This window comes from Phalangium opilio, unplaced genomic scaffold (assembly GCF_054372755.1).
Source record: "Phalangium opilio isolate 3A_F unplaced genomic scaffold, DU_Popi_V2 ptg000013l_1, whole genome shotgun sequence".
NCBI lineage: Eukaryota > Metazoa > Arthropoda > Arachnida > Opiliones > Phalangiidae > Phalangium > Phalangium opilio.
Genome location: NW_028324148.1, coordinates 6,275,007 through 6,292,835, shown reverse-complemented (window position 1 = coordinate 6,292,835; position 17,829 = coordinate 6,275,007). Strand labels below are relative to the sequence as shown.

General features: G+C 36.4%; 4 protein-coding genes and 2 long non-coding RNA genes across 11 annotated transcripts in view; 2 read left to right on the top strand and 4 right to left on the bottom strand.

Moving 5' to 3' along the window:
- Nucleotides 1-3,039: 3,039 nt before the first annotated feature.
- Nucleotides 3,040-4,928, bottom strand: LOC149708692 (uncharacterized). Its single transcript, XR_016380796.1, has 2 exons — nt 4,810-4,928; nt 3,040-4,746 (listed from the first exon to the last, which is right to left on the bottom strand). It is a non-coding gene; the product is annotated as an uncharacterized LOC149708692 (long non-coding RNA).
- LOC149708693 (uncharacterized) lies at nt 3,173-4,219 on the top strand. Of its 4 annotated transcripts, none has more exons than XM_089864215.1 (4): nt 3,173-3,469; nt 3,542-3,610; nt 3,675-3,798; nt 3,860-4,219. In XM_089864215.1, exons 1-4 carry the CDS (start codon nt 3,173-3,175, stop codon nt 4,171-4,173), a joined length of 804 nt encoding a protein of 267 aa, XP_089720341.1. In that variant the 3' UTR covers nt 4,174-4,219. The 4 variants fall into 4 exon arrangements, with proteins under 4 accessions (XP_089720341.1, XP_089720342.1, XP_089720343.1 ...); XM_089864216.1 differs by having other exon boundaries at nt 3,542-3,798; nt 3,852-4,044; nt 4,119-4,219; XM_089864217.1 differs by lacking the exon at nt 3,542-3,610.
- A 623-nt stretch (nt 4,929-5,551) lies between the features above and the next one.
- On the bottom strand, nt 5,552-9,387 carry LOC149708691 (uncharacterized). Its single transcript, XM_089863850.1, has 12 exons — nt 9,346-9,387; nt 8,204-8,310; nt 8,018-8,131; nt 7,903-7,962; nt 7,503-7,836; nt 7,056-7,446; nt 6,900-6,976; nt 6,572-6,679; nt 6,317-6,516; nt 6,185-6,253; nt 5,940-6,035; nt 5,552-5,880 (listed from the first exon to the last, which is right to left on the bottom strand). Exons 1-12 carry the CDS (start codon nt 9,385-9,387, stop codon nt 5,583-5,585), a joined length of 1,896 nt encoding a protein of 631 aa, XP_089719976.1. The 3' UTR covers nt 5,552-5,582.
- A 301-nt stretch (nt 9,388-9,688) lies between these two features.
- LOC149708690 (uncharacterized) lies at nt 9,689-11,682 on the top strand. Its single transcript, XR_016380794.1, has 3 exons — nt 9,689-10,453; nt 10,516-10,680; nt 10,927-11,682. It is a non-coding gene; the product is annotated as an uncharacterized LOC149708690 (long non-coding RNA).
- LOC149708689 (uncharacterized) lies at nt 11,457-13,851 on the bottom strand. Of its 2 annotated transcripts, none has more exons than XM_089864203.1 (2): nt 13,585-13,851; nt 11,457-13,520 (listed from the first exon to the last, which is right to left on the bottom strand). In XM_089864203.1, exon 2 carries the CDS (start codon nt 13,364-13,366, stop codon nt 11,813-11,815), a length of 1,554 nt encoding a protein of 517 aa, XP_089720329.1. In that variant the 5' UTR covers nt 13,367-13,520; nt 13,585-13,851; the 3' UTR covers nt 11,457-11,812. The 2 variants fall into 2 exon arrangements, with proteins under 2 accessions (XP_089720329.1, XP_089720330.1); XM_089864204.1 differs by having other exon boundaries at nt 11,457-13,180; nt 13,585-13,850.
- Nucleotides 13,852-17,443: 3,592 nt separating this feature from the next.
- LOC149707953 (sorting nexin-25-like) overlaps nt 17,444-17,829 on the bottom strand; it is a 365,564-nt gene continuing 365,178 nt past the window's right edge. For both annotated transcript variants that reach the window (XM_089864197.1, XM_089864196.1), the window contains one exon: nt 17,444-17,627. In XM_089864197.1, the coding sequence (XP_089720323.1) occupies nt 17,562-17,627 (66 nt within the window). In that variant the 3' untranslated portion in view covers nt 17,444-17,561. The remainder of the gene's footprint in view (nt 17,628-17,829) is intronic.

Genomic DNA, 17,829 nt, shown 5'->3' with positions numbered 1-17,829 from the left:
CCGATATGTAGGTCAGAAACAGAAACTCTAAATACTGGCTTCCAAAACAAGTTTTCAAAGCTTCCAAAAATTAAATTCTGGGTAGGGGGTGAGAAAAACGCATAAAAAAGCTAGGACAGTGAGAAAGTCGGGGTCGGACATTATTTCGAACTTAATTCAAATTCCATACTACCGTTTTTAGTGGTTTCTCAGCTCTTTTGGTATAATTTCTGATTTCAGGAAACTTTTCGACCACGCGCCTTAGTACTGATCGCTCCGATGTTGACACGCGCGAAACGCCCCTCATTTCCTATGGTATTGGTTTTTGAAAAGGGCTCGAATCTTCCCTAAGTTCAATTACTATTTTGAAATTTTAAGACGGCCTTCGGCGCCGCGTGTAGCTGGAGCTTTCATACCTCTTTACTTTCATCGGCAAAGATAAGGAACAGGGCCGAATTAACAATATTTTGGGCCCTAGGCAAGGCCTTAGTTCCGGGCCCCCAGCCCCCAACAGACCACAGTTTAAGAGAATCTAAGAGACATACTATCTTTTATATCTTTAATTGACTTAAAACTTAACTGCATATTTAAATTTCTTTTTGAACTCAATAGTTAAATTTCTTTCTTTCTAACTCAAGAAATTTATCAATTATCTCTTCATAGTCTATGAAGTCGTTTAGTAAATCCTATTCAATATATATCAAAGATAAAGAACTTAATTTTTCATGGGCTAATGTGGCTATTAAGTAGTTTTTCACTCTTTTTAAAGCTGAAAAGGATCTTTCGCCACTTGCATTGCAAACACAAGTAAATTCTCAAATTAATTTCAAAGTTTCGAAAAGTAGAAATGACATTATTGGTACGAATGAGGGAATGAAATAATTCTGGGTTTTTGCTTTCTTCATTATTCACGAAATCCTTGAAATGTAGCAGTTCGTTTTCAAGCTCTTCAAAGTTTAAATCATTGCAATACGTTTCTGCCAATTCTTGGAAAGCTCCAGAGAAAGATTCATTGGGGGCATTAATGTTAAAAATAGGTTTGATCTTTTCATCAGTGTCCTTGTTAACTTCAGATTGTTTTTTTTAGTATTTGTCATTAGATTGTCACATAAAACGTAAAACACTCAGTGTGTTATCATCGTTTTTAGCCACATCGTATGATGTACATCTACGATGAGGCTCTTAGTCTGGCCTGCCCTTTTGTACTCGTACTCGTACTAGTAATAGTACCAGTAGACGTGAAAGAGTAGCGCGTTTGGGAGTATAGAATTTTCGTTCGTCATTTAAGGGAGAGTGAATGGGACAGATTTGAGATGTGATTTTTACGTTCGTGTATTTTAAGAGGATGGGGATTATAATAGTAACTTTAAGCATTGCATTTAATTGCACCAGTAAGGTTAAGCATTTTGAATTGTGTTTTACGACTGCTCGACATATTTAATGCGAGATAGAGGATTATGGTGTTTCCTTAATCAAAATGGAAGGTTTAATACTCCCTTTAAAATCCCTGTCATCCGTCGACAGTAAAGGTTTCACGCTTTCAATCCCGCTCCCCTATTTCAAAATTCAAAGAAATCGAAGGGAATTTTTAAAAACCAAAAGGAAGTATATTCCGACGTTATATTTAGAAATGGTTTAAGGTGATGTTTATTATTAGAAGTTACGTGTATTTCACCACAATTCGAGAAGAATTTTAAAAGGAAGTACTAGCTTATGGCCCTAAATATTACAATTATAACGTAATATTTATTGAAGTAAGGATTCAGGGTTATTATTTTTGTTAGGGCATCACCCTCATTTTCTCGACTCCTTTAATTGGGCATTTATGGATATTTCGTTTAACCACTGTTAAAGAATGTATAAGCCTTTACCTGCCTTTCTTCATTTGTTGTTTATGGGGGTGGGGTTAGGTGTTAGACGTCTTACAAGAGGGGTTAAGATGCAAGACAAACACCTACCTCTTTTCACTTATGATTCAACCTCGCTAACGCTAGACAAGATGTTAGAATGCAGTCAGTTGTAGAGAGAGTTAAGGCCTTTTAACGGGAGCGAGGGGCTTATAAAATTTCTGAATCAAAAGTGACCGCGTTTGATGGTTTGTGTCAATTAAGAGTCAAAATAGTTTCTAATCCAATTTTTAATATTCAACACAATATTCAATCTTATTCATAAATTTTCACAACCTTTTATAGGGGTTAAAATAAAGTAATTAAACAAAAAATCTAACTTATATCTAAGGGAGGTTTATACTTTAAAACCTCTATGGAATGTCTCCTTTAAATTTCAAATTTAGGGGTGTTTGGGTTAAAATCGTGCAGTTATGCACTAAAACAAAAACTGATTTATGTGTGAAGAACGTTGAAGGTAGCAAATTCACTACCCATCCTCGCATACTTTATTGAGAAACGTCGTCTGCTAATATTTTAACTCCACCCACAAATTCTGTATATCTCTATTTTCGTGGTTAAATATACAAAGAAAGAAAAACTAGATGCTTAAAAAAGAAACATCAATTATTAATATTCTTAACTTTAAATCTTAATTCCACTAAATCGGGAGTTATATAGCATTGTTATCCACTTTGCTTTTTTACCACTGGCGCAATTTCGGAAAAAAATATTTAACCACGAAAATAGAGATAAGAATGACATTTTCGATCTTTAGAAGTCGCTATATACAGAATTTGTAGGTGGAGTCAAAATATAAGCAGACGAAGTTTCTCAATAAAGTATGCGAGGATGGTACCAGAGGCTAAAGCTATGATCCCACGTTCTTAGCACATAAATCCGTTTTTGACTAAAATAATAATGTTCAAAAATAGAAAGTTAAGATTTAAAAAAAATGAATCAATCCGTCAACCATAATCTAAGTTCTTTAACCATAGTTTCAAGTCAGTTTATCAAGTTGCTCCTCTTCCATATTCTTCTTAAAGGGACTGGAAACAGGTCATCGGCGGGGGGGTAAAAATTATTTGAAATACGTCAGAGGCACCACGTGACACCAAGATCCAAAGACTCCGTATGGAGTAGGACTGGGCACTTAGTCTTTGTATTTAGGAACTTCTTTTTTGACCTGCAGGCAGTGATTAGGCCAACACGAGGAAAAGGGAAACCACTCCTTAGCACTTCGAGTATTCGACGCCATTTTATGTTTTGGTCTGTCTGTAGGAGTAACCCAAGCTATATTTTGTGTCATGGATAATGAACAATATTGTACCTGCAAAGGTAATTGTTTGAGTAAAGGCGGACGTAATGTTTGTCCATGTCGCGCAGCAAGTATAAAATGTACTTTACTGTGTAAATGTGGTAATTGTGTTGGTTGCACAAATGGCAAAAGTTATGGTTATGGAGAAGTGGAGCCAAGGCCTAAAGAGCCTAAAATCGCGCGTGTTAAGTTAACCACTGTTAACGGTGGTATTGCTAAAAAGAGGACCAAAAACGCTGTTGTCGCGAAGACGGGTAGAAAGCTCACAAAAGTCGACAATGATCAAGTAAGGAAATAAAATTTTCGAACCAAACTGTTTCTTGTTTTTTTTTTTATAAACGATTTTCATTACCTTTAGATTACAAAACTTAGCCATTCTCAATTAGTCGCAGTTTTAAAAGACATAATAGAAAACAATCCCACAGTGGTATTTAAAATGCCAGAGCAGGAATCCCCGAAAGAAAGCTCAGATAATGCTGATGTAATTCCAGATGGTGAAAAACCTGAGCCTTCTCCTAGCGCTACACCTGTACAAGCTGCACCAGATTGGTGTTTGTGTGAAAATTGTACAGAAATGCCAACGCCAGTTGAAAGAGTCTGCTGTGCCACAAGAAGGTAATAAACCTTATTTTTTGCATAAAACATTGCTATTGATAATTACGTTTCAGAGGTGTAGGATGCGTAACTGATGGGCGATTCAATGAATTGATTCTCGATCGCGAAAGATTATACCTTCAAATGCAGTTGTTGAGGGAAGTGGCCAATTTCCGTTACCTAGACGTTACCAGATGTTACAGGCATGCGGCGTACAAGGCTTTCACTGCCTGGTGCAATGGCCCACTCGGGAAACACAACCGAAAGGTTGTACCTTCTTGCGCTGTTCGTAAAATACGGGCACAATATCCAAGTGCTAATGGCCTTTACACTGGTTTCAGAGCCGTTGTTGCAAGGGGCGCTGGTAGAGGAAGGGGCCGTGGTGGAAGGATGTAATGTAAACTATTGTTATTAAACTTTGATTTGTATGCGTTTGCAGAAATGATTTTTAAATTTTAGGCATTTGTAGAAATGATTTTTAAATTTTAGGCATTTGTAGAAATGATTTTTAAATTTTAGGCATTTGCAGAAATGATTTTTAAATTTTAGGCATTTATAGAAATGATTTTTAAATTTTAGGCATTTGTAGAAATGATTTTTAAATTTTAGGCATTTGTAGAAATGATTTTTAAATTTTAGGCATTTGTAGAAATGATTTTTAAATTTTAGGCATTTGCAGAAATGATTTTTAAACCTTTAGGCATTTGCAGAAATGATTTTTAAACTTTAGGCATTTGCAGAAATGATTTTTAAACCTTTAGGCATTTGCAGAAATGATTTTTAAACCTTTAGGCATTTGCAGAAATGATTTTTAAACTTTAGGCATTTGCAGAAATGATTTTTAAACTTTAGGCATTTGCAGAAATGATTTTTAAACCTTTAGGCATTTGCAGAAATGATTTTTAAACCTTTAGGCATTTGCAGAAATGATTTTTAAACCTTTAGGCATTTGCAGAAATGATTTTTAAACTTTAGGCATTTGCAGAAATGATTTTTAGAACCTTTAGGCATTTGCAGAAATGATTTTTAAACCTTTAGGCATTTGCAGAAATGATTTTTAAACCTTTAGGCATTTGCAGAAATGATTTTTAAACTTTAGGCATTTGCAGAAATGATTTTTAGAACCTTTAGGCATTTGCAGAAATGATTTTTAAACCTTTAGGCATTTGCAGAAATGATTTTTAAACCTTTAGGCATTTGCAGAAATGATTTTTAAACTTTAGGCATTTGCAGAAATGATTTTTAGAACCTTTAGGCATTTGCAGAAATGATTTTTAAACCTTTAGGCATTTGCAGAAATGATTTTTAAACCTTTAGGCATTTGCAGAAATGATTTTTAAACTTTAGGCATTTGCAGAAATGATTTTTAGAACCTTTAGGCATTTGCAGAAATGATTTTTAAACTTTAGGCATTTGCAGAAATGATTTTTAAACCTTTAGGCATTTGCAGAAATGATTTTTAAACCTTTAGGCATTTGCAGAAATGATTTTTAAACTTTAGGCATTTGCAGAAATGATTTTTAAACCTTTAGGCATTTGCAGAAATGATTTTTAGAACCTTTAGGCATTTGCAGAAATGATTTTTAAACTTTAGGCATTTGCAGAAATGATTTTTAAACCTTTAGGCATTTGCAGAAATGATTTTTAAACTTTAGGCATTTGCAGAAATGATTTTTAGAACCTTTAGGCATTTGCAGAAATGATTTTTAAACTTTAGGCATTTGCAGAAATGATTTTTAAACCTTTAGGCATTTGCAGAAATGATTTTTAAACCTTTAGGCATTTGCAGAAATGATTTTTAATTTTTATGCTTTAGTTTCACAAACTGAAATAGGTAGCAATTCTTCCAAGTTGAAATTTTCTGTTGGTAGAGAAAATCTTGATTTTTCCATTCTTAATTTAATTAATTCTGGTTTAGGTGGGCATTTAATTTTAACAGTTTTTGGATCAATCACATTGTCAGGAAACATGTCCTTGTTCTCCCTTACAACTTCTTTTGCAAGTGTTAATTCAAGGAGTTCTTTAAAGATGGATGTTCTCTTAGGTACTTTAACTGGAACCACGGTCCATTTTGACGTTGATTTGGAAAGCTTAGGCTTGAACCTATAAATGGGGGAATTTTAATTTCAACTAGAGTTATTTATAAATAAGCTCAGGCTTGCCTTAGACTTCCATCTTTAGTTGTAGCTTGTGGACGATGAACGTTTGAATTGTGATCAAGCACAGCCAATAAGTTTCTTGTAACGTAAGACTTAAAACTAACAGAAGGAATAATTCAATTATATATACACAAATAGATATATATATACAGGGTGTTCCAAAACGCTTTACCCTATGGGCAACTGTTTACAAGTTATGATTATGGCACACCCTGTACGTATACTTAACTTAGATAATGTTTATTTACCCGAATGGCAATTTCTTTAGAGCATAAGCTAAAATAACCGAGTGGAAAGATTCCAACGCTCCAGTGTGTCTGAAACAATTCATTGTAATTTAAATATATGTTTGAAGTCTGACACATTATGAAGTTACTAACCGGAAGTTGGCGTAATATTCGAACCCATTTAGAAAATCTTTGTCACATATTATATTGTGCATTTCTTCGTAGGCGACACTTTCGTAGTTTATCCAATTTTTTCCTCTCTCTTCTTCTTCACTTATTTCTTCGTGATAGCATTGATCGCTACCCCACTCATGCTCGTTTGTGATATGGTGTAATGCTGACAGCCAGAGCCTCTAATTGATGAAATAATTTTAATTTTTTTTCGAAACTATTTGAATTTCTACGCACTCTCATCTCATTAGCGTCACCATAGCAATTTTCAGATGAAAACCAAAAATGATTAACAAGGTCATTTACCCAGTCTTTTATATCCGAACAATTTGCCTTTTTTGCTGTCTGTTTGAGATAAAAATTGATACATGATGTTAGGATCGTAGTATAGTGGGTTAAGTAAGAAACTAAAAGACTGCTATTTTAGCTAAGAGATCATCCGTAAACCTCTTGAATCATAACCTTTATTAGGGGTGTACATTTGGGGGGGGGGGTGAATAGAAGTTAAATTATTTTTGACTCAACAATCGCTAGTAAACCTTTGGCCCTATCAAATTATTCATACTTTTTCTAGGCGTTTTCTTAAGTTCTTTGATGCATGCCATATGTCAAAAGAATGTATAATGTGAGGATATTCGTCTCCTAAAATTGAATTGGCGAAATCGAACAAATAAGACAAAAATCACTATTCGCCCCATGCCTAAAAATTATTAACACTTACTTAGAATGCATTTTACTTGAGGATGAGCATCTGTTACCACTTCTCTGACGGTACAATGTTTTTCCAGTTTTGTTAGTAGCTTCCTTAGACAAAGAGCCTCCATATTCGGGCTTTTATTGTTAGTTTCCGATTTTTCGGCAAACTCTATGGCAACTATTTTGCTCGTTTTCATATCTATAGCAGTATAGGTACAATACTTCGCGCAGTACCCAGGAGAATCATTACGGGCATCACAGGCAATTAATAACGGGTCCCTGCATTGATTTAACAAAGAAACTTGTTCCGAATCCCATAATTGCAAAACGCTGGAATAGCAATGCTGATCTTGGAGTTTATATAACGTGGTATCACTCATAATTTGAGCTCCCATCATTGAGAAAAAGGTCTCCAGCTAAGTATGGGGCAAATGTTACTAACCATAAATATAACTTCAGAAAAAATAATTACCTTAGAAAATGAGCTTCCCGAGTACAATACACTCGAAGCAATTCTTAGATTCAAATCTGGAGTTGCAGCAACCCACGACCCTGTATGTGCAGGACGTGCCTTACATTTCCAAGTATAGTGAAAATGGGCCCCTTTGAAATACTTTTTTGTTTCTATTCTTTTTCCGCAACTTTTATTTTCACAAAAAGGTTGAATTTGTTTTTCAAGGATTGAAATAAGTTTTTCCGTATCGACAAAACAAAATTTCGCCATTGACAATTTTGATTCCGGGGGCTCTATGTTCTCAAGGAAAAATTCTTCAAATTCCATATTATGAGAACTTCCTAGTGTAGCGCTATGAATGAATTAATGTCAACTTTAGTAACTTAATTGAAAACAAGAAGCCTAGTTCAAGCCTTACTTTGTTTCAAAACTTGGAACGCTTTCATTAAGTTCCTCCGGTGGTGAAGAATTGTCAGCACTGAAAAATTCCAAACATTACAAAAGACTCACTAAATTTGAACACTGATACTAACCTGGATTTATTAGACGTCGCTTCATTTTGCCCCATTAGATAAGGCGTAGAATATGACTCTTCCGGTATATCTGATAGTTCAATTGCATGAGCAACTGAAGAATTATTATGCACGCTATGTGAAATAATAGAAATAAGTAATCAGAATTAAAAAACAGATTACAGTCTGTAAATATTCCACAAATACCTTGTTATCTCATTCTGAACATCAAAGTATCCGTATAAAAATAGAAATGGCAGAGCGAGAGAGAGCACTAAAGACAAAACAAAGACTCTTCCGGATCCCTTGCCAATCTGATTGGAAGAATATGGTCATGTGGCAGGCGATTTGATGTCACGCGTTACTGCGGAGGGATATTTAAAAGTAGTTGTGTTCCCGACATTGCAGCGCCAATTCACTGAAGTGGTGGTTTTCGGAATGAAACGAACACAGTTTCTTTGAACCACGCCTCGTCTCAGTCACGTGCTTCTGACGTATTTCAAATAATTTTTACCCCCCCGCCGATGACCTGTTTCCAGTCCCTTTAAGGGTTCTTTTTTCTTCTTTCTCGAGTTAAGAGATAATTATGAATTTTTTCTTTTCTCGCGATTTAAGGGTTAATTATTATTATTCTTTTAATATTTCGCGCACTCGCGCTCCTTCTCTTCTTTTTAGGGGTTAAAAAAATATCTCCGAGTTTTCTCTGAAAAATTAAGGATTAAAATTGATTAAAAATAAAGTTATCAAAATGAATAAAATAAAATCTCCGATTCTGTTCCGAAAAATTAGGGATTCAAATTGATGAAAAATAAAGGTATCAAAATTAATAAAATAAAAGTTTCGATATAAAATTTTCTCCGTACGTCTTTGGATTTCTTAAGGGTGAGCCGACAGGGTTTCGTTTAGACAGTTCAGGTATCGACTGAGGGTGGGACAGGAGGGACTTCGTATATATAACTTCTAGTTTTCGCGAAGATCTCTGGGACAATGACGTTTTTTGATTGACTTCGGTTTGGCGAATAGTGGACCATATTTGTGACGTAGCCGGGCGGATTCATGTTATCAGCGAATAGACATAACTTTTAAATCTGGGACCAAATTGGGATTGGTCAGTTTAAGGGTTAAAAAAATGTTCTAGATGTTTCTCGGGCCCCTCAGATATCCGGGCCCTAGGCAATTGCCTAACTTGCCTAGTGGTTAATCCGGCCCTGCAAGTACTAAATCTATGTATTCCTGCTTTTGTCAATGGGCCCGACTCTAAGACTCCCCATTCTTATGCCAGTTAAAAAAGGCTATAAAATGGAAAGCATATGGACCCACTTTAACATCCATTTCGGATGACAAGTTACCATGTCGCCTACTTTAAAATGGGCAACTTTATTTTGACTCATTCTTGTCTCAACTAATATTCAGTATATACAAGGCTTCACCACTTATAAAGCCATTCGCATTGAATAGCGTTAGATCCTAGTTAAGAGAAAGTTTACTTCTGGCATTGGGATCGTTTGCAGTAGGAAAGCTTCTATATTTCCCCTATAGCTCCTGCTGCAAAAGGGGCTCGAAAGGTCTCGACCCCCGTATACTACAGCGCCATCGTTTGAAAAAGATTCGAACTTTACCTTGGTAGTCTTGGCCCTTATGTCTTAGGTATACATCGCTTACACAGCCATCACTGCTCTCGTCCGGTCGTCCCCAAATTATACTTCTTTCCAGTATGGAATCTGACAAGATCCAACGAATGAATATGAAGGAAAAATTGTAACATTGTAAAAAACAGTTGAATCACTGCCGTGTTGAATCATTATCATTACAACGAACAGATTTTTAGCTCGATCGATGCTCGTGACTGGTGTTTTCTCAGCCTTGATTCTTGACCTATTAGTGGAATCGTTATATTCTATTATTAGACCAAGGCTCCATAAAGCATGCCAAAACCAAAGTACCTGTGCAACGTTAGAACTGTCTTTTTCTGAAGGATGTTGAGAAATATTATTTAAACTAGCTGTATTATATTTGAAAAAAAAAAAGATCCAAATTTAATGAGGAATTAGCCTTATGCCTGATCATCGCCACTAGGGTGTAGCTCTTTTTAAATTTTAGTTAGAAAGCTCGTATTTTTTCTCATTCAAACAAGACCGTGAAATTTAATCCTAAAATTTAGTTAAGAAATGTCAAAACGAAACGCCGAAGAGAGTGTGTGTGTGAGGGCTAAGAAGCGAAGTGGACTTTTTGCTTCAACGTGTTTCGCTGAGGAATCTTCGAGGCGCTTATTCTGTATATGTAAGCAACCAAAAGACGTTACAGAAAAGATGTTACAATGTGGGACGTGCTTGGAATGGTATCATCCAAAATGCGTAAATTTAGAGTAAGAAGTACGACTTAATTTAATGCAAGATGAATGGTTATGTCAAGCATGTATTGATGTAATGGCGGTTAATCCAAATATGTCGAAAGAAGGTAGGGCAATAATTACGCCTTAAAGGTAATTGGTCATTTTATTATGCAGTTTTTTTAATTAGGTTTGCTTAGACTTCAAGGCCGAGTAACGCCTAAGAATGGTTGGGGTAAAAAATTAGAGCTGACCAACTTGTCTGATAGTATAGCGGAAACTCATGCTACAACAAAGCGTGTTGTCATGCTTTATAAAGAGGACAAGATTTTAGGCATTGAATCAAATCTTCAAGGTTTGTATATAAAATAAAATGTGAAGTAATTTACCATAAATAATACATACACATGCTTGTTTATATACATTGTTTTCAGGGTAGGAGGGTTCATACCATTTACAGGAGACCAGGCTACTCCGAGGAAAAAGTAGTCTTCACTTTTCTTCTACATGTAAACTTGTGCCAATGATATGAACCTTCTAGCCTGAAAATATTTAGCCCCAAAATTATGAATAATGTATATAACACGATTTTCTGATTTAGGAAACTTGCTTTACTTCTGAGCAACTTGTAATGCTGATAGAAGACCAACTTCTTATAACTTATTTAGTTGTTTCATTATTGATGAAGAGCCCAATAGACTCAAATGGATATCATGCTCAAACCCACAGTTCAGTTTCCTAGGTGCCAGCCCAGATCGTCTAGTAAGCATAGAAGATCAGCTCTACATTTTTGAAATTAAGTGCCCATACGCAATCTTCAAAAATAAGGAATGCATAAGAGACAAAGCGATTGCTGGGGGTTTTTATCTTTTTGTGAACAATGAGACGAATGAAATTGAATTGCGCAAAACGTCTGATGTCTACCACCAGATTCAAGGCCAACTCTTGATATGCAACCTTCCAGTGTGTTTTCTTGTAGTTTATGTGCCACCGGAGGACATGGAAATACTGCTCATAGAGAGAGATAACAACATCATCAACCAGGAGTTATTTCCTAAACTCACCAGCAAATATTTTATGACTCTCTTACCCTATTTTGCAATAGAATTATTTAATAAGCCTTCGACAACCTCTAAGTGATGATTGGTGTTATGTGTTTGTTATATCTTTTAAGTCGGAGACAATTACAACACGTCAAGCTGATTCAAACTCTTGACAGTCAAGTTGGATTCACTGTCTACAGTTGCAATGTGGATATTGAGAAGCTAGGAGCATTTGTATTCCGCTTGAAATATTCCAGCGCGAATTTTTGATATATTGATCCTATGAACAAAATAAATCTTTTCTGGTTATAAAATACTTCTTTAATGACTGTTTATATCAAGTTTGTCAACATATTTAAAGGTTTAGCATATGGGTGCTCTGTTTTGACATTATTTTGTACATTGAATATAATTTTTAAGCTATGACATTTTTTTCTTCATTTATTAGTCCACATTCGCTACTAAATGTCCTGTGAAGTTTGACAAATAGCTACAAAGAATGTAAATTTTCTGAAGCATCGGTGCCAAGGTTAATGGAATGTCTCGTTTTAATATTTCGAACTCTCTAATCCTACCAATGGCTCTTTCAATGTGAATTCTGGCCACAGCAACGCTACGACTCTCAGACAGTTCAGTTGAAGTGAACTGCTCCCTTTGCCTAAGAAACTCGGGAATGATTAATTTAATTTTCTTTGCAGCTAGCTCTTTAGCAATGTCAAATCCACGGTCTGCCATTATAGCATCGCCTTCTTCTAGCATGTCTAGAACACCACAATGAAGTATTAACTTTTTATCAGACGTTCTTCCAGTGTACAGATTAGAACAGTATGTAATATGTCCCGCGCCAGATATTCCAATAAGAGCTTTCGCTGTGTTGCTGTGTTTATACGCACTGAACGATTCTCTCTGCGCTTCTGAAGCCGAAGGTCTTTGTAGAGTAAATTCTGTACAGTCAACAATGAGTCTTAAGCCTGGATATTTTTCTTTAATTTTCTTTGATGTTAGCTCGTTCGCTCTTTCCTTAGAAGCCCATATTGGTAATTGTGGAACACGATTAAAAAGAAACAATATCCAAGTGTTTATGATTTTAGAAACATAGCCTTGAGACAGGTTATACAAATCAGCTAGGAACTGTTCCTCTATTCCTCGCCTCAGCCTTACTAGCGTCATAAAGAACTCTTCCATCGGATTCAGTTTTCTCACTTTACCCGGTTCGATCACCAATTCAAAAAACTCTTTATCACGGTTGTCAGTAGTTTGAGAAGCATCTTGTCCAACATAATTGAGTTTAGAACATTCTGGCAGTAAAAGTTGGTAAAATGACCAAAACGCTCCGTAAGAACCGAATCCCGTGTAGTATTTTATTGATTTATCGCTATTAATAAACTTTGTTACGGTAAACTTCTCTTTACTACGCAATGACAATAACTCAAGTTCATTTCTTTGGAGTTTTTGTTTACGTGGTGTAGGCCTATATGGTGTATAAGTGGATTTCAATGATATTCCACTACTCGCGGTTGATGATGACACCGCACCAACTTGGGGTTGAACTTCCGGAGTTGGTAGTATTTCTTCAGGATGATTAGGATAGGTACGCGATTGATTAAGTTCCTCTAGATCAACATGTAATGCTCCCTGTGTTCTATCTTCTGGACTCGTATGTCCAAATGCTTCTTTAGGAACTGTTAGGCTACCAGTAGGGGAATGCGGCATTGCATCCAAAACTTTTGTATTTTCAAATATTGATGGAATCGCGAATGGCTTGAGACGTTTACGTTGAGAACCAATAGGCCTAGTTGGAAAATAGTCTGTCTGTAGAAAGTGTTTGGAGCAAATTCGTGAACTATTCAGGTCTAGTGGTTTAGTTCCCACCCCAGCTGCTATAGCGCCTAACCATTTCTGTCTCATAACTTTATCTCGAGGGTAGGAGTGGTAAGAAAGGTAACTTTGACTGTTTCTACAGGCTTCTATGATACAACGGTTGTTAATCTTGGACATTTTGACTAATCTTGAGTTACAACTATTATATTTAAACTAAATCTTACGAATTTTACATTATATAATGCAGTTTCTGCAAACTGTGGCAATATACTACACTCAAGTCAGCTTTTAAGTATTGAGCCAAGGCTTAACGTGTTAACTCGCTTTTTTCCTGTTTTTAAAGGCGAAAGTTTATTTTCAATCATTTGAAAATCGTTCTTAATCGTTAAAAATACCTTAAAGCAGACATTTCAAAGCTGTTTTCTCTTCTACGACTAAATAATTTCGCGTAAAACTCGTTTACCGACGATTTTCGCCCGCTAACTCGTAAAACCAAGCAGAAATGTAATTGTAAAAAAAAATGTTCTTCCCGTTTTTGGCGCCCTCTGATTGGCTATGGTCATTCGACAGTTCGAAAATTCACCGTTACACCCATAGCACACTTGATCACGCTGGCTGCACGCGCTGTAGAAGCCCCCTCAATCGACCCTAAGAATGAAAATAACATAGGTTCGGTCTAAAATTCAAACCCGTATGGTTTTAACATGGGCGTCTATGGAAGGGGACCAGTTTTATCAACCTTTTTGGCCCAAATAGTGCATCCACTGACATTGGTTCAAATCTCTTGAATTTTTAATGAGACGTGTATAGAAAGGTTTGATATTATCCTGTAAAATTTAAAGTCTTCAGCTATAATAGTTTTCTTTATAAAAAATAAAAATCATCACATAGTAGAGAAATTGAAAGAGCTAAAACAAATCCTTTATCCTTCAATTTCTCTACTATGTGATGATTTTTATTTTTTATAAAAAAAACTATTATAGCTGAAGACTTTAAATTTTACAGGATAATTTCAAACCTTTCAATACACGTCTCATTAAAAATTCAAGAGATTTGAACCAGTGGATGCACTAGCTATTTGGGCCAAAAACGTTAAAAAAACTGGTCCCCTCCCATAGACGCCCATGTTAAAACCAGACGGGTTTGAAAGTTTAGACCGAACCTATGTGACGCGCCGCATTTGCGAGTTAACATGTAAAAAAAAATCGTTTGGACGGGCTTCTAGAGCGCGTGCAGTCAGCGTGCGTGATCAAGTGGGCTATGCTACACCCTAGTGGCGCTGATCAGGCATAAGGCTAATTCCATAATTTTACCACTAAATCATGAAAGAGACCCTTTTGTTTGTTTTGCTTCTCTTTTCTTTCTAACTTCTCTATGATCATGAGCGGTGAATACGTCATAGACACTTGACTGAGGAAAGGCGTGGTTCAAAGAAGCTTAGTTCGTTTTATTTTGAAATCAAGCAACTCTGGGAATAGGCGCTGCAATCTCGCAATAAACATTACCAAGTATCATGTGTCACGTGGTGCCAGTGACGTTTTGGAAGCAATTTTTACCCAAAGTCCCAAAGGGCGATTACAATCCCTTAAACCTGGTCTATAAATAACAATCAGTCAATAATGCGCATGAGTTCTTTATGACAAATTTGCCGGGTACAGAATTTGAACCATTGATGTGAGAGGTGATCATAACATCAGTGTACGTGACCATGGATTAACTAACGCTAGGGATTGTTCACTAACTGGGTTTCCCATGTAATTCTATCGCCAACTACATGTTCCGAATTATTCCTTGATTCCCCTCTTCATTTCCCCGATTTATTGGACCAAAACGGATGTAGATATAGCGCCATCTCTAGGCAAAATAAATCGTTTTTGCCCAATTTAGGCAGTATTTCAATTTTGACGTCATAGAACATGTGATATTTGGTCCAATTTTCCTATAACTTCCTGTTAGGGATAGTAGCTGCTGCTAGGGGGCGTTTGGAACATGCATGCGTTATCTTTTTGGGGGAACGAACTATCCCTAGCGTTAGTTAATCCATGACGTGACATATGGGCTGTTTTGGCGGGATTTATTGGTATGTTTTTGCGCATACACAATGAAGTGATATCAAAGGGTGCATACTTTATTATTGTCTGCACACTGGATAAGTTTCGAACTAATCACCAAGTACTGAAGGTCAAAACTGTAGATATTAAATAATTACGGTCCAACATGTAACTGGGTAATAAACTAAAGAGAAGTCCCTGGTAAATTTTATAACATTAACCCTCCCTACTATTCAAGAAGACATTAGAACACTATTAAGAACCTAGACCAACTATTTTAGAGATGGGCCGATGCCCGATACCGATCCGATATCGGTATCGATATTTGACTTTATCGGTATCGGAAAAATATCGGTTCATTTTCAACTGATACCGATATATCTGCTAAAGTCAAATATCGGTACCGATATGGGATCGGTATCGGCCCATCTCTACAACCTATATCTATTTTCTTATTTATTGTTATTATTGATATCGGTTAAATATCGGTTTATTCGAAAGATCTGGTAAAATATCGGTATCGGTACGTATCGGTTTCCCAAGTATCGAATGATATTGGTATCGGTTAAAACTGGTATCGGCCCATCTCTATTAAATTTGAACAAAAAATAAATACCGTAATGTTTCATCTTCCAAAGATTTTAATTCTCTGTTAATAAACATCTCTGCATCCTACAAACACTTTTCCTTCAATTAAAGTAACAGGCGGCTCCATTATCACCCCTAGCATGCTGGCTAATCTTCTGGACACGAATTTTACCTTGCCAAAGGCAGGAACCAATCAGACCTAATGCACTAGTTCCCATTGGTTCCTGCCTTTGGCTTAACTAGCCTTCAGTAAGCTTAGCCACTGTGTAGCAGAAAAGCCATCTATAAGGGGCATCAACGGAGCCGCGCTTTCCTTTAAATAAAACGGAAATTAATAAAAAAAATTAACTAAATATAACACGGCCCCGGCGGTATTCGAACCCGCGTTGTCTCCCTCCCAAGTACTTACCGAGCTCGATACTGCTTAACTTCGAGTGTTAACATGGGGTTAGTAATAATTTAGTTTACCTCGCCGCATGTAGATGGCGCCACAAGAGACTCACCCTATCACACACGCGACGGAAGGGGTGCTATCATTGATGTGGACTCAACGCTAAAAATTCAACTGTTCCTCTCTCTATGGTTGCCACCAATACCTAAGCAAGGCGATGAAAGGCTTTAGCCACATCTAGATAGACATCTTGACTCAATATAGGAAAATGCTCTGGAATCATATTTTTTAGCTCCACTTAAGAATACCTAGATATCCTGGGAAGAATTTGTAGCCACTTAAAGGAAACCGCGGCTCCGTTGATGCCCCTTATAGATGGCTTTTCTGCTACACAGTGGCTAAGCTTGCTGAAGGCTAGTTAAGCCAAAGGCAGGAACCAATGGGAACTAGTGCATTAGGTCTGATTGGTTCCTGCCTTTGGCAAAGTAAAATTCTTGTGCAGAAGATTAGCCAGAATGCTAGGGGTGATCATGGAGCCGCGCTTTCCTTTAAAGGGACACTATTGGCAAAAATTAAGTATTTTTATTCTGATTCCTTATGTTAAAATATGCCAACTTGAATTTTTTCTGATTTTTTGAAGCGCTATTTATAGTATTAAACAATATTTGAAGTTTTGTATCCAAAACATGCATTTGAATTCTGACAAAGCGACCTACCGGCCAATCAGCGCCCGCGATTTATAAGAGTCAACCCCCAAAGGTTTTCTCGGGCGAACCGCGGAGTCACTGGTAACGAGCCCACTCTAAAAAATACTTATTTCCCGCGCTTGGGAACTCAGCTTTTCCTGTTTGAAGCAGACAACATACCACTTAATATTTTCTAACCCTCACGGGATTGGCTGATTTGTCTCTATCCCTAAAGAGGTTTTTATTGGCCGGTAGGTAAGTGCGCTAAAATCGAGACCCATTGCTAAGCCTAACAAATTTTAAAAAATTTAATTTTCATTGAAAAAATTGTTTGAAAAATCAGAAAAAAATTTGAGACTTCATATTTAATTGAAACGAACCTGGAAAAAATAAAACATGGCACTAAGATTTTCAGCTGAGAGTCTCCCTTTAAGTACCAGTGAGGTTTCGTTTTCCTGAAGCTTAGCTCCAAGGATTCCTGCATAATAAATCTTTCCTACTCAGGGTGTGTGTCAAAGGTCTGTGTACATCGAATGAATACATTTCAAACACGTAAAATTTATTTAATACTGATCTTGTATATGACGGTACATATATTATACACTTTTCAATTATAGTTATTTACAGGAATGTTATAAACATAATTTTTTAAAAATTCACTGTCCATTTTTCTTCTGCCTCAATTCCGGTGCAAATTCATAAAAGAAAGCTTCTAGCAAATCCTGCAAAAATCAGTAATGAAACTTTAAGTAAAACCAGAATAATACTTCTCTTCGAGAGAAGTGTACCACAAAGCGGGATAATTGTAACATGATTCTTCCCAACATCAGCAAAATTTGGAGCAAGGTTACTAAACCGAATCACATACGCGATAAATAGTTCCCTCATCATTACTCTATTAGCGCTGAACTATTTGCCAAGGCG